The 16656-nt window shown below is 42.0% G+C and overlaps 1 protein-coding gene across 5 annotated transcripts in view; it reads right to left on the bottom strand.

Annotated features, from left to right (window-relative positions):
* Nucleotides 1-16656, bottom strand: part of TTC28 (tetratricopeptide repeat domain 28) — an 81414-nt gene that overhangs the window by 19350 nt on the left and 45408 nt on the right. For all 5 annotated transcript variants that reach the window (XM_060784791.2, XM_060784793.2, XM_060784792.2 and 2 more), the window contains 8 exons: nucleotides 11231-11754; nucleotides 8769-8878; nucleotides 8449-8578; nucleotides 5224-5451; nucleotides 3803-3950; nucleotides 3598-3717; nucleotides 2368-2536; nucleotides 1478-1651 (listed from right to left, as the gene is read on the bottom strand). In XM_060784791.2, the coding sequence (XP_060640774.2) occupies nucleotides 1478-1651; nucleotides 2368-2536; nucleotides 3598-3717; nucleotides 3803-3950; nucleotides 5224-5451; nucleotides 8449-8578; nucleotides 8769-8878; nucleotides 11231-11754 (1603 nt within the window). The remainder of the gene's footprint in view (nucleotides 1-1477; nucleotides 1652-2367; nucleotides 2537-3597; nucleotides 3718-3802; nucleotides 3951-5223; nucleotides 5452-8448; nucleotides 8579-8768; nucleotides 8879-11230; nucleotides 11755-16656) is intronic.

Here is a 16656-nt window from a genome sequence, read left to right as displayed (position 1 = left end):
TGGGGACTCGGTGCGGCTTACATGAGGCCAAGCCCAAAACAACAATTACATGAAATAAAACAAAACCGAAAACGCAAATAATAAACAATAATAACGCAATTACATAAAACGAAAGACAACATAGCAATATAGCAATCCGGCCACGGTGGTCCATGCTCTTGTCACATCCCGACTGGATTACTGCAACGCACTCTATATGGGGTTGCCTTTGAAGACTGCTTGGAAACTCCAAGTAGTCCAGCGGGAGGCAGCCAGATTGCTCACCGGAGCGGCGTACAGGGAGCATACCACCCCCCTGCTATGCCAGCTCGACTGGCTGCCAATCCAATTCCGAGCACAATTCAAGGTGCTGGTTTTGACCTACAAAACCCTATACGGTTCCGGCCCAGTGTACCTGTCCGAACGGATCTCCCTCTACGTCCCACCTCGGAGCCTAAGATCTTCTGGGGAGGCACTGCTCTCGACCCCGCCTTTATCACAAGTGAGACTGGCGGGGACGAGGAGCAGGGCCTTCTCGGCAGTGGCCCCCCACCTGTGGAACTCACTCCCCGGGGAGATCAGATCAGCGACTTCCCTTCTCTCATTCAGGAAAAAGCTGAAAACTTGGATGTGGGACCAGGCTTTTAGAAACTCTAGCAGCTAAAGAGAAAGACCACAATGATGGGCAAATAATGACGAAACGTAATGGACCTATGGAACTCGAAACACTGACCATGAGACTGTTACTATTGTGCTATTGTGTTATATATTGATGTTTTTAATCTGTTAATTGTTTAATTATTTTAATTGTTTATATATGTATGTATTTGGATATGGGCATCGAATTCTGCCTTCTTTTTGTAAGCCGCCCTGAGTCCCCCCTCGGGGGTGAGAAGGGCGGGGTATAAGTAACAGAAATAAATAAATAAATAAAATTACAATAAACACAATAAACACAATCACGGTAACATGGGCGAGCTACATGTAATGGATAAAAGAAAACTGGGTATAAACAGATTAAAAACTCAGGCGAGATAAACACGGACAGATTATTTGCGGAGGAGAGCTTGTTTTAGTGGAGGTCGTGGAGCAAAACTTTCCTATGGGGAATGCACTCCAATAACAACAAACAACTATAACAAACATATGGACCAAATTTGGTCCCAATCTGTCAAAGTTATATAGGAGCTTTTGCATTACAAACGAATAAACATATATTATTTATACATTATTTGTACATTAATTTTAACTTAGACTATAAAGCATATATGGACCAAATTTGGTCCCAATCCATTAAAGATATATAGGAGATTTTGTGGTACAAACAAATGTACAGATTGATTCCTTTTTGGGGTCTTAATCATAAACAGAATGAAGTTCTGGGCTTGAAAGACACCTACAATTTTAACTTAGGCTATAATGCATATATGGACCAAATTTGGTACCGATCCATTCAAGATAAATAGTTTTTGCAGAACAAACAAATAAACAAACACACCTTGTTGTTGCAGGTCAGGGCGTGGATGGAAGGGACGGTGATGAGGGTGAATCGTTCATACAGGAACTCATTGGAAGCACTTCCTTTGAGGAGGGCAAAGGGCACCAGGAAGAGGTCGCCCTCCAGGACAAGGGTCAAATGTCGCTGGAACTGACCACATGACGGCATCAGGCCCTACAAAGAGAAATAATAACAACAATAATAATAATCTGAATTCTTCTTTGGAGTCTCCACTTGGAGCCAAGGTTCCATCCCACTTTTTTTCGTGTCGGGAGCAACTGGAGAAAATGCAAGTTGCTTCTGGTGGGAGAGAATGGGTAGTCTGCAAGGACGTTGCCCAGGGGACAATACAGGGGACGCCACTCTCCCCAGATTCAAACTGCTGACCTGTGAGTCAGCAGTCCTGCTGACACAAGGGTTTAGCCTACTGCACCACCAGAGGCTCCAATTGTATATTATTATTATTATTATTATTATTATTATTATTATTATTATTATTATTATATAAGATAAAGGTTTTCCCCTGACATTAAGTCCAGTTGTGCCCGATTCTGGGGGTTGGTGCTCATCTCCACTACTAAGCAGAAGAGCTGGCGTTGTTTGTAGACACCTCCAAGGTAATGTGGCCAGCATGACTACATGGAGCGCCGTTACCTTCCCGCCATGTAATATAAAATATATATTTATAATATTGTACCTATTGATCTACTCACATTTGCATGTTTTCGAACTGCTATTACTATAATAGTTTCATTATCATATTAATAATAGTTTCATTAGCATATTAATATATTAATATAATATTAATATAATTATTGATATTAATATAATATTATTTCTTTATCATACTATAATTTTATTATATATTATTAAAGTGAAAGGCTACTCACTCCTTCCATGGGTGCGATGAGGAGATCGTAGAGAGCGCGGAGAGGCGGGACCTTGGAAGAGGAAGTGGGACTCCGGGGCAGAGAGGAAGTCCCCGTCCCTTCCTTTGACGGACAGACTGGACTGCTATTGCTGCTGCTACTGCAGAGGCTTGTCATGCTCTGGCAATTCCTGCGCAAAAATATAATAATAATAATAATAATAATAATGCAAAATAACATAGATATAATAATAATAAAATATAATACAAACTATTATAAATATAATACATAAAATAATTAAATATATTATAATAATCAATATAAAATAAAAATATATAATAAATTATAATACAAATTAATATTATAATAATAATATATAGCAAAATATAACAATAAATGTAATAGTAATAATAATATAAAATAATATAAATATAATAATGATACATTATTATTAATGACAGGAATAATATGACAATAATAAAACAAATAATAATATAAAATAATTCAAGAAATATATGATAATATAAGAATAGAAGAAATAATATAAAAATTGTAATATGAAAATAATAATATTCATTTAATAATATAAATAAAAAATAACATGAAAATAAAAGAAATATAAATATAAAGAAATAATAAAACAAGTAATTATTTAAAACAATATAAGAAATATGTAATTTATTTGTGGTGTCAGACAAATAAATTACATATTTCTTATATTGAATTGTATATTATATTTGTAATATAAGAATAGAAGAAATATAAATAATATAAAAATTGTAATATGAAAATAATGATATTCATTTAATAATATAAATAAAAAATAACATGAAAATAAAAGAAATATAAATATAAAGAAATAATAAAACAAATAATTATTTAAAACAATATAAGAAATATGTAAGGATAATAATAAATTACAAAGTAATAAAAATATAAAGAAATAATAATACAAAAATAAAGTGACTATAAAGAAAGAAATCTAAATAGAAAAAATAATAAAATAATATGAAAATAATAAAACAAATAATTATATAATAAAAGAATTAAGAATATAATAAAACAAATAATAATATAAAATGATACAATCAATATAGAATAAAACAATAATATGAAATAATATGAAAATAATATATAAAATAATACAATATAATATGAATAATGAAAGAAATATAAATAATATGAAAATAATAATAATAATAATAATAATAATAATAATAATTCATTCTTGTTGTATTGTATTGACCTGACCTGTTGAGGAGGTTGTTCCGGCTGACCATCCGAAAAAAGTTATTGGGGTCAGAGTTTGTTGTTGGGGTCAGAGGTCGGCTGCCCATTTCCTCGAAGGAGGAAGACTCACTGTCCATATCTCTGGAAAGAAAGGAAGTAGGAAGTCAGGAAGAGAGAAGGAAGAGGAAATCCATATGTATTTTATATATATATATTATCTACTGACCGCTGTGCAAAGGAGGAAGGTCCGGCATCCACTCCGAGTTCCTTCCGGGCGCCAGCAATGAGTTGCTCCAAAGTGGAGGAAGGGGCAGGGCCTTCTGGAAGCTCCTCCCCTTCCTCCCCCAGAAAGCAGGCATTGAACTTCAGGATCCCTGGAACAAAAAAAGTACAAGATCGAGTCATTTTTGGGATCCCAATCCCAAACGAAGTGGTCTATGGGCTTGAAAGGGCTCAATAATTTTAAGTTAGACTGCAAACAATATACGGACCAAATTTGGTCCCAATCCCTCAAAGATATATAGGAATTTTTGTGGAACATATATGTGTACCTAATTATTTGTATTTCGGGTCCTAATTCCAAATGAAATGGAGTTCGGACTCAAAACACCCCACTAATTTTAGACGATAACGGATGTATGGACCAAATTTGGTCCCGATGCGTGAGATATATAGAACAAACAAACAAACGAACCTATTTATGCAGTTTGTACTTGGAAGGCCTCAATAATTTTAACATAAACTATAACCAATATATGGACCAAATTTGGTCCCAATCCATTAAAGATATATAGGGGTTTTTGTTAAACAAACAAACATATGTATTTACTTATTCGTATTTAGGGTCCTAATTCAAAATGGGGTGGAGTTTGGGCTCAAAAAGCCCCAATAATTTTAAGTTAGACTACAAAGCATGTATGGGACCCAATTTGATCCCGCTCCATTAAAGATATTTAGAAATTTTTGCAGTACAAACAAACATACAATATATTGTCGAAGGCTTTCATGGCCGGAATCCATGGGTTGTTGTAGCTTTTTCCGGGCTATATGGCCATGTTCTGGAGGCAATTTTTCTCCTGACGTTTCGCCTGCATCTATGGCAAGCATCCAACCTCTGAGGATGCTTGCCACAGATGCAGGCGAAACGTCAGGAGAAAAATTGCCTCCAGAACATGGCCATATAGCCCGGAAAAACCTACAACAACCCAAACATACAATAGTTTAAGTTAGACTATAACAAGTATATGGACCAAAATGAACTAAGAAAAAACAAGAAATACTGTTTACCCATAAAGAAATTGCATATATTAGAAACCAACACTTTCTCATTCCTTTATTTTCCAGATCACCAGACTGGGCCACAGCAACGCCTGGCAGGGGACGGCTAGTAATAATATATTAACAATATTGGTAATATTAATAATAATAAGGGCGAGACTAAGATTCAATAATAATATAGGAGACTAAAAAATAATAATATATTAAAAATACTATTGATAATATAGATAATATATGAATAATGATAATAATATTAATAATAATATATTATTATCAATATATTATTATTATTATTAATAATAATAATGATGATGATGATGATAATTCAATGATATAGTAATATAATAATAATAGTAAAAATAGACCAACCTTCTCCGGGGGCAATGAGCCATGAGTAGAGTGTCCCTGTGGCCAGTGAGTAGTAGAGGACCAGCCCCCTCTGGCCATTGACTGCCTCCAGGACACCTTCTGTTGTAATTGGAGACAGAGGCCCCGCCTGTTCCTCCTTGGGCCCCGCCCCCTGGCGCTCCAGCAGGAGGTCCGCAAAGGCCCGTGTCCGGCTGCGCTCCGCCACGCCCAGGGCCTCCGCAGAGTGGCCTGTGATCATGGGAAAGAAGGGGTGGAGAGGCCATAAAGGGTCAGATATTCATAAGCATCTATCTCTTTTTTCGAATATTTTTCCCGATTAAATTCTATGTTTTCCTCAAAGACTATCAGGTCATCTATCTCTTGAGACATCTCCAGCTCATCCCCTGTTTGGGTATCAGCCAGCACGTCAACGACTTAAATCAAGACATAGTTTTCTTAGATCTACAGAGACACTCGCTGGAACACCCCAGCAAGCGAGAGTCCAAAAGTGGCAGGCCCAAACCCAGCACCTCAATTCATGGGTGATACCAGATGAGAGACTCAGAAGTCTCCAAGTCACTCAGAAGACTGGGCGACTTGGAAGATGCTGAACAGACTGCGCTCTGGCACCACGAGATGCAGAGCCAACCTTCAGAAATGGGGCTACAAAGTGGAATCCACGACATGCGAGTGCGGAGAAGAACAAACCACTGACCGCTTGCTGCAATGCAACCTGAGCCCTGGCACATGCACAATGGAGGACCTTCTTGCGGCAACCCCAGAGGCACTCCAAGTGGCTAGATACTGGTCAAAGCACATTTAACCAAATACCAAATTTGCAAAATCTGTGTTTTTTTTCCTTTTTCTTTTTAATCTGTGTGTTTGTTTTGCTCTGTTAGAATTGTAATACAATGGTTGCTGATGACACGATAAACACAATACATAAATAAATCTATCTCTTCTTTCTATCTATCTATTATTATTATTATTATTATTATTATTAACTTTATTTGTACCCCGCTAGCATCTCCCAAAGGACTCGATGCGGCTTACATAGGCCAAGGCCTCAACACACAACACAACAATACAACACCTAAAGCAAATTAAAAACAGTTAAAGCAATATTAAACAAGCAATAAACAATACATCAAGACACTATAAAACTGGGCCAGGCCAGAGTAATGGGTACAAGATTAAAAGTGCTGATGTGACAGGTAATATATAAGGATTATAGGGTAAGTGCAGTGTGCTACAATCTACGAAAGTGCTTCTGGGACTTGTTGTTGGAGTTTCCTATTCTGGAAAGGCACATCGGAACAGCCAGGTCTTCAAGTTCTTTCTAAAGACTGCCAATGTAGGAGCCTGTCTAAGATCTTTTGGGAGGGTGTTCCAGAGTCGGGGGGCCACCACAGAAAAGGCCCCGTCACGCGTCCCCACCAAACGCGCCTGTGACGCAGGTGGAATCACGAGCAGGGCCTCTCCGGATGAACGAAGTGAACGCGTGGGTTCATAAATGGAGATGCGGTCACGCAGGTAGGATGGTCCCAAATCTATCCATTCATCTACCTATCAATGGAGTCCCCGGTGGCGCAGTGGGTTAAACCCCTGTGCCGGCAGGACTGAAGACCGACAGGTCGCAGGTTCGAATCCGGGGAGAGGCGGATGAGCTCCCTCTATCAGCTCCAGCTCCTCATGCGGGGACATGAGAGAAGCCTCCCACAAGGATGATAAAACATCAAATTATCCAGGCGTCCCCTGGGCAACGTCCTTGCAGACGGCCAATTCTCTCACACCAGAAGCAACTTGCAGTTTCTCAAGTCGCTCCTGACACGACAAAAAAAAAAAATCTATCTATCCATCCATCTATCCATTTCTTCCCTCTATCTACCTATTATATCTATCTATCTACCTACCTACTTATTCTATCTAGCCATCTATCCATTCATGTACCTACCTACCTACCTACCTACCTACCTACCTACCCATCCATCCATCCATCCATCCATCCATCCATGCATTTATCTATCTCTCCATTGATCTATCCATCCATTTATCCATCAATTTATCTATCTTGGGTAACTGATTTCTTCTATCTATCTATTCATCTATCTATCTATCTATCTATCTATCTATCCCTTCCCTCTATTTTTATTATCTCACCATCCATCCATCATCTATTCCATCCATCTATCCATTCCAACCCTCCGTCCATCCCTCCATTCCCTCATTCCTTCCCTCCATCATAATAATAATAATAATAATAATAATAATAATAATAATGTATTGTCGAAGGCTTTCATGGCTGGAATCACTCAGCTCTTGTAGGTTTTTTTGGGCTATATGGCCATGCCTCTAGAACATGGCCATATAGCCCGAAAAAACCCACAAGAACTGAATAATAATAATAATAAAAACAACAACACTTTATTTGTACCCCGCTACCATCTCCCCAAGGGACTTGGTGCGGCTTACATGAGGACGAGCCCAAATAAAACAATACAAGCAGAACAACAACAATACAAGCAATTAAAATAAAACATAGACAATAAAATATACAACATTATCAATAAGACAACACGCAATGACCCTTGACCCACCATGGGTGACCAGGACATATCCATCCATCCCCTCCCTTCTTCCCTCTATCTATCCATCCATCCATATCTATCAATCTATTCTAGCTATTCATTACCTCCCTCCATCTATCTTTCCATCTATCCACCCAACTATTCATTCATCTATCTCTCCATTCCCTCTATGTATCTAGGATTGTGGACTGGTGGTGGGTCCGTAGGTGGCTGTGGATCCCTGTTCTTGATCTGCATGTTCTCCTGCATTGAGGACATCAGTTTCCAGATGGAAGGCGGTCCCGGTTGACTTGACATGTTTTGATCTGAGGCTGCAGAAAAGCCAGGCAGCCATTTTGGGGAGGGGGAGGGGCCCAATGACCCCTCAGAAAAGGCCGAATGACCCCCCTGGGGGTCGCAACTCCCAGGTTGAGAAACGCTGCTCTATCGAGTCTATTGATTAATTTATCCATCCATCTATCTATCCATCCATCTACCTACATGTCTATCTACCTACCTATCCATTCATCTAGCTATCCATCCATTTATTCACACATTCACACATTGATCTCCCCATCCATCTATCATCTATTCCATCTATCTAACCCTCCATCATATCTATCTACCCCCATCCATCCATTCGCTTCCTCCCTCTGATGACCCGTGACCCTTGACATACCGCGAGCGACCAGGACGCGCTGCAGGGCCCGGTAGCTGGAGGCCTGGAGGCTGAAGAGCGAGTCCCGGAAGTCGCTGCTCAGGCCAGAACCCCGCCGGATGCCCTCAAAGAGTTCACACGCCCCGTATAGCTGTGCAAGAGGAAAGGGAGGAAAAGGAAAGGTCAGCGTTACGGACCCATCAGAACACAGAGAAGGTCTGGGGGTGCCCCCCACCTCCGCCACACTCTCTTCCACCATTCATCTATCTGCCCACCCACTTCCTGACCAGGCCCCACCCACATCCTGTTTGTTTGTTTGTTTGTTTGTTTTGTTTACCTACCTGGTGTTGGGCTTCCTCCAGGTTCCCGCTGGCCCACAGGGAGAGGCCCAGTCCGTGGCGGATCCGGGCCTCGTCCTCCCGCAGGCCCAGCTGCTCTGCCAGGCGCAGCCCTGGAGGAGGAATCACAATAATAATGGGGATGGTCAGCAGCCACTCCACCCCCTTGGAAGTGGACACATTGACCCCATTCACTGGTCACTCCACACTCTTGGGAGGGGTCAGTGGCTGTTCCACCCCTTGACCCTTTCACTAGTCACTCCATGTCAGTAGTCGCGCCACCCCTTGACCCCCTTCAACTGGTCACTCCACCCCAGGCACAGCCCTAGAGAAATCACAATTATAATAGAGCAGTAAGTGGCCACTCCACCCCCTTGGAAGTGGACACCTTGACCCCATTCACTGGTCACTCCACATCTTGGGAGAGATCAGTGGCTATTCCACCCCTTGACCCTTTCACTAGTCACTCCATGTCAGTGGTCACGCCACCCCTTGACCCCCTTCAACTGGTCACTCCACCCCAGGCACAGCCCTAGAGGAGTCACAATTATAATAGAGCAGTAAGTGGCCACTCCACCCCCTTGGAAGTGGACACCTTGACCCCATTCACTGGTCACTCCACATCTTGGGAGAGGTCAGTGGCTATTCCACCCCTTGACCCTTTCACTAGTCACTCCATGTCAGTGGTCACGCCACCCCTTGACCACCTTCAACTGGTCACTCTACCCCAGGCACAGCCCTAGAGGAATCACAATTATAATAGAGCAGTAAGTGGCCACTCCACCCTCTTGAGAGCAGACACCTAGACCCCTTTCACTGGTCACTCTACCCCCTTGGGAGCAATCAGTGGTCACTCCATCCCTTGATCCTTCCACTAGTCACTACATGTCAGTGGTCGCTCCACCCCTTGACCCATTTCAATTGGTCACTCCACCCCTAGCCGGAGCCCCCGGTGGCGCAGTGGGTTAAACCCCTGTGCTGGCAGGACTGAAGACCGACAGGTCGCAGGTTCGAATCCGGGGAGAGGCGGATGAGCTCCCTCTATCAGCTCCAGCTCCTCATGCGGGAACATGAGAGAAGCCTCCCAAAAAGGATGATAAAAACATCAAATCATCCAGGTGTCCCCTGGGCAACGTCGTTGCAGACGGCCAATTCTCTCACACCGGAAGCGACTTGCAGTTTCTCAAGTCGCTCCTGACACGACAAAAAAAAAACTCCACCCCTTGGGAGCAGTCAGTGGTCACTCCACCCCTTGACTCCCTTTGACTGGTCACTCCACCCCCTTGGGAGTAGTCGGTGGTCACTCGACCCCTCGACTCTTTCACTGGTCTCTCCACCAATAATGTAACAATATAAAATAAAATGTTTCATAATGCTATAAAATACACTAACATAATATAATAAATACAACATAGTATCATCAAATATTGCCCCCGCCATCCTCTCACTCACCCCTCGAGGGTGGTAATAGTATTGACCTCCCATTGAGCACCATATCGAATGCTATATTGCCCCCGCTGCACATGATAGCCTGTATGTTATATTATATTACATTATTATATTATCTGCCCAATCCAACATAATTCCACAGTATATTTTAATGGAATATCATAATATAATATAATATAATATATTATAATTTTATGTTATAATTATAATATTATAATAATTATGTTATAAAATATTATAACATAATATAATATAAAATATTATATAATTAAGATAGAATATAGTGTTTTAATAATATAAAATATTACGCTTACTCCCATGCCTCCTCACCTTCATGGAGATACATGATGGCCTGAGCATGGTAGTATTGACATCCCATATTATATTGTTTATTATTATATTATATTATACTGTATTACTACATCTGATTACATTATTACATGCTATTGTATTGTATTGCATCATATTATATTATTACAGTATTGTATCATATTGTTTTGTATTATACTATATTATGTTGTTTTAGATTATTTCCCCCCCCACCATCCACTCCTATCTCAGGACTGATAACCCCCCCCCCCCCAAGGGTGGTAATAGTATTGGACACCCATGTTGTATTGCTAATTATTATATTATTACATTTTATATTATATATTATTTTATTTACTTTTTACTTTTATATGATTTTGTATTATCACATTCTTATATTATGTTATGTCATATTACATTATTATATTATCCCCACAATCCAATCCACTCTCAGGACAGATAACACCGTCCCCCCATTGAGGGGGTGGGTGGGTAATAGCAGCACTGATGTGATTACATTACACCAACTCCCTTATCTCACCTTCCTATATATAATATAAATACTATTACATTCTTATATTATTTCCCCCCCCCCCCCTCCGCCTAAGCCAGTCCACTCTTGAGACCGATAACACAGTTTCCCCCTCAAGGGTGACTTCCCGCTGAGCGCCATATTGCGCCCGCTGTTCGCCCTGTCTCTTGCTTACCTTCCTGGAGGTACATGACAGCCTGGCAGTGGTTGCGCAAAGCGTGGTGGGCACGGCCGAGGCTGGCATAGGCAGCGGCCTTGTCGGGGAGGTCACCGGTCTGTGCGGCCAGGCTGAGGCGCTGCTCGTGTGCGCAGAGGGCACGGGTGAGGTCCCCAAGCGCTTCATAAGCTAGGCCCATCTCGGCGTACGCGCGGCCCTGCGCACCCGCATCGCCTGCCTCCTCGGCTGCCCGCAGCCCAGCTCCACACAGGGCAAGTGCCCCCCGAGCATCTCCCCGTCGACGTAGCAGTGCTCCCAGTGCCTGTGAAGCACTGCCTTCTGCCAAGCGGTCGCCACGCTCCTGCGCCAAGGACAGCTGGTGCTCCAGACAGGAGGCAGCTGCATCCAGGTTGCCCAGCAGGCCATGCGCCTGGCCCAGCTCCCCATATGCCTCCGCCTTGGATGCCAGGGAGCCCCCCTCGAAGGCACACACCAGTCGCTTCTCCAGGCACACCAGGGACTGTGACAGGCTGCCCAGGGACCTGCAAAAGAGAAGGGAGAGAATAATATTAATATAGTAACAATAATAATAAAATATATAGTAAGAGACTAGGACAGGCAGCCCAGAGACCAGTGAGAGAAAAGGGAGAATAATAATAATATAATACAATAACAATAATAACGTAATAATATACATTCATTTATTTACTTATTTATTTATGACATTTATATGCCGCCCTTCTCACCCCGAAGGGGACTCAGAGCGGCTTATGAGTTATATGTAAATGCAATATATTAGATTGTCGAAGGCTTTCATGGCCGGAATCACTGGGTTGTTGTAGGTTTTTTCAGGCTATATGGCCATGTTCTAAAGGCATTTTCTCCTGACGTTTCGCCTGCATCTATGGCAAGCAACATTCACACCTAGCTCCAACAGACAAGAGTCCTTTGTCCCATCCTGGTCATTCCACAGATATATAAATCGTTTTCCTACTTCCAACAGACATCACTACATCTGAGGATGCTTGCCATAGATGCAGGCGAAACGTCAGGAGAAAATGCCTTTAGAACATGACCATATAGCCCAGTGGTTCTCAACCTGGGGTCCCCAGATGTTTTTGGCCTCCAACTCCCAGAAATACTAACAGCTGGTGAAGTGGCTGGGATTTCTGGGAGTTGTAGGCCAAAAACATCTGGGGACCCCAGGTTGAGAACCACTGATATAGCCTGAAAAAACCTACAACAACCCAATATATTATATTATTAGCATAGCACAATATTAATACCATATTGTCCCATATTGTACTATACCACTATACTGTAATATTATTAGTAATATTACATGTAATATAAAATATAATTATTTTATTGCATTATTATTATATTGTTTTACATTATATTATTATTATCAATATTATATGTGTATACAATATATTATATTATTAGTGCAGCACAATATTATTATATGTTACTATATTGTACTATCATACTATATAATACTAATACTAATATAAGCGACCGACAGACCTGAAGGAGGAGAGGGAGAAAATAATATTAATATAATAATAATAATAATAATAATAATAATAAAAGACAGAGGAGAGAAGGCAGGGGAGAGAAGGGAAAAATAATAATAAATAGTGTAATACAAATAAAGTAAGATTAATACAAACAATAATATAAATATAACAATAAATATAAGATTAATAAAATAGTACTAATACAATGCAACATGACTCTAATCTGTGTGCTGCGCCCAGCCCACGCTAGGCCTTCTCCAAAAATATACTATACTATAATATAAATAATAATATTCCTAATAATAAATATAATAATAATAAAATCCAACATATATGTCTCATTTGCTGTGACATACTGTGTTTCCATGTCAGCAAAATAAAAATATAATAATAATGTTAAGAGTACTAATATAGGGTGACCTATATGACCTCAATCTGTGTGATACGCCCAGCCCGCAGTAGGCCTTCTCCTGCTCATTGGAGCGTTTATAATAATATAATTGTACTAATATAATATTAGTAATACTAATTTATTATATATAATAATATATTATAATATGATTCCAACCTGTGTGCTGCGCCCAGCCTGTGGTAGGCCTTCTCCTAATATACAATAATAACAACAATAATAATAATATATAGTATAATATTATAATATAATATAATAGCAATAACAGTAACAGTAATATAATAAAAATAATATAGGATATAGTATAACATAAAATAGTAATAATGGAATAATATAAATAAAACAATGTATAATACATTATTGTATAATACAATGTATAATACAATATATAATAATATAATATATTGTCGAAGGCTTTCATGGCCGGAATCACTCAGTTCTTGTGGGTTTTTTCGGGCTATATGGCCATGTTCTAGAGGCATTTCTCCTGACGTTTCGCCTGCATCTATGGCAGGCTTCCTCAGAGGTCTGCTGGAGCTGGGAAAAAAGGGGTTTATATAGCCCCTTTTTCCCAGCTCCAGCAGACCTCTGAGGAAGCCTGCCATAGATGCAGGCGAAACGTCAGGAGAAATGCCTCTAGAACATGGCCATATAGCCCGAAAAAACCCACAAGGACTGAATAATATAATAATTTATAATCCAGTAATAATAGTCATATAAATAATAATATAAATATAATAAAATATCATATAACGTAATATAGTAAAATAATATAAATAATAAATATAATAATATTAATAATAATAATAATAATAACAGTACTACTATAGTATAATGACATCGACCTGTGTGCTGCGCCCAGCCTGCGGGAGGCCTTCTCCTAATATACTATAGTAATATAATAATATAAACAACAATAATAATTTAAACAATAATATAATAATAATAATTTAAGTATTAGCCTGCAGTAGGCCTTCTCCTGCTATTGGCACGTTGATAATAATAAATTTTTTTTGTCGTGTCAGGAGCGACTTGAGAAACTGCAAGTCGCTTCTAGTGTGAGAGAATTGGCCATCTGCAAGGACGTTGCCCAGGGGATGCCCGGATGATTTGATGTTTTTATCATCCTTGTGGGAGGCTTCTCTCATGTCCCCGCATGAGGAGCTGGAGCTGATAGAGGTAGCTCATCCGCCTCTCCCCGGATTCGAACCTGCGACCTGTTGGTCTTCAGTCCTGCCGGCACAGGGGTTTAACCCACTGCGCCACCGGGGGCTCCATGATAATAATACTAATATAATATAATAAATTAGTATTACTATATTATACTATGTAATATAATATAACAATACAAATTTATAATATTACTAGCTGTGCCCTGCCACACGTTGCTGTGGCCTATAGTAAAACTTATCAAAGTTGAGGTAGATATCTGGACTATTATGAAAGAGAGGTACCTACCTATTCCTTCCCCCCTTTCCTCCCCCTTTCTCTCCTTTCTTCCTTCTCTACCTCTTTCTTTCTTTCCTTCTTTCACTACTTGGTTTCATCCTTCTCTCTTTCCTTCATTCCCTCCCCCTTTCTTCCTTTGACTTTCTTTCCTCCCTGTTTGCTTCCTTCTTTCACTTTTTATTTCCTTTTATTTCACCACCATCATAACAATAACAATAATGCAATGCATTGCCTCTGAGACCTGACACCTCTCCCATTCCCCCAGGGTCTAATAGGAATAATAATAGCATAATAATAATAATAGAAATAACAACCTTTACCCGTCGCGCGTTGCTGTGGCCAACCTTCCCTCTTTCTCTCCTTCTTTCCCTCCTTCCTTCCTTCCTTCCCTCCCATCTTTCCTTCTCCTCTTCCTTCTCTATCTCTTTCCTTCCTTCCCCCTTTTTCTTTCTCTTTTGGTCTCTTTTTTTCCTTCTCTCTTTCCTTCTTTCCTTCCCTCCCTCTTTCTCTACATCTTCGCCCTTCCTTCACTCCCTCTTTCCTTCCTTCATTCCCTTTTTTCTTTCGTTCTCTTTCCTTCCTTCCCCCTTTTTCTTTCTCTTCTGCTGTCTCTCTTTTCTTTCCTTCCATCTTTCCTTTTCTTCTTCCTTTTTTCTCTAACTTTCCTTCCTTCCCCCTTTTTTTTACCTCCCTTTCTCTTTCTTCCTTCTTTCCTTCCTTCCTGTCTTTCCTGGATTTTGACAGGGCGGGAAGGGGCGGGGTGGGGTTTGGAGGTGGCATGAAGTAAAAGGAGGTAAGATTGGGGCAGGGGAGTGATGGAGCGTGAGGTTGTGTATGTGTGCGGCGGCAGGGGGAGTGATGGAGCGTGGGGTTGTGTGTGTGTGTGCGGTGGTGGGGGGAGTGATGGAGCGTGGGGTTCTGTATGTGTGCGGCGGCGGGGGAGTGATGGAGCATGGGGTTTGCCTTTGTGTGCGGCGGCGGGGGGAGTGGGGGTTGCGTGTGTGTGTGCGGCGGTGGGGGGAGTGATGGAGCGTGGGGTTGTGTATGTGTGTGGCGGCGGGGGGGTGATGGAGCGTGGGGTTGCGTGTGTGTGTGCGGCGGCGGGGGGAGTGGGGTTGCGTGTGTGTGTGTGCGGTGGCGGGGGAGTGATGGAGCGTGGGGTTGTGCGTGAGTGTGCGGCGGCGGGGGGGGAGTGATGGAGCGTGGGGTTGCGTGTGTGTGCGGCGGCGGGGGGAGTGATGTAGCGTGGGGTTGCGTGTGAGTGTGCGGCGGCGGGGGGGAGTGATGGAGCATGGGGTTGCGTGTGTGTGTGGCGGCGGGGGGAGTGATGGAGCGTGGGGTTGCGTGTGTGTGTGCGGCGGCGGGGGGAGTGGGGTTGCGTATCTGTGTGCGGCGGCGGGGGAGTGATGGAGCGTGGGGTTGCATGTGTGTGTGCGGCGGCGGGGGAGTGATGGAACGTGGGGTTGCGTGTGTGTGTGCGGCGGCGGGGGGAATGATGGAGCGTGGGGTTGCGTGTGTGTGTGCGGCGGCAGGGGAGTGATGGAGTGTGGGGTTGCGTGTGTGTGTGCAGCGGTGGGGGGAGTGGGGTTACGTGTGTGTGTGTGCGGCGGCGGGGGGAGTGGTGGAGCGTGGGGTTGTGTGTGTGTGTGCGGCGGCGGGGGGAGTGATGGAGCGTGGGGTTGTGTGTGTGCGCGTGCGGCAGGGTGTGTGTGTGTGCGGGAAGCGGCGCGGCAGGGCTTGGAGTGGGCATGGCTTCCACAGAGGGAACGTTGGCCGGAAGGCTGTGTGCGCGCGCCAGGGAACTTGCGGCTGGGCGCCAATGGGCATGCTCAGTTGTTTTGCCATTTTGTGAGTGTGTTGTTGTGTTGTTTTTCATTTTGGGGAGATATGTTTGTACCTTGTGGGTTGTGTTATGGGCATGGGAATTTTGGTTAAGTTTCGTTGGGGTTTTTTTGAGTTTTGTTGTTTTGCCGTTTTGTGAGTGTGTTGTTGTGTTGTTTTTCATTTTGAGTAGATATGTTTGTACCTTGTGGGTTGTGTTATGGGCATGGCAATTTTGGTTAAGT

The sequence above is a fragment of the Anolis sagrei genome, chromosome X, assembly GCF_037176765.1.
Source record: "Anolis sagrei isolate rAnoSag1 chromosome X, rAnoSag1.mat, whole genome shotgun sequence".
Taxonomy (NCBI): Eukaryota; Metazoa; Chordata; class Lepidosauria; order Squamata; family Dactyloidae; genus Anolis; species Anolis sagrei.
The sequence above is the reverse complement of the archived record's forward strand: the minus strand, read 5'-3'. Positions and strand labels throughout refer to the sequence as shown.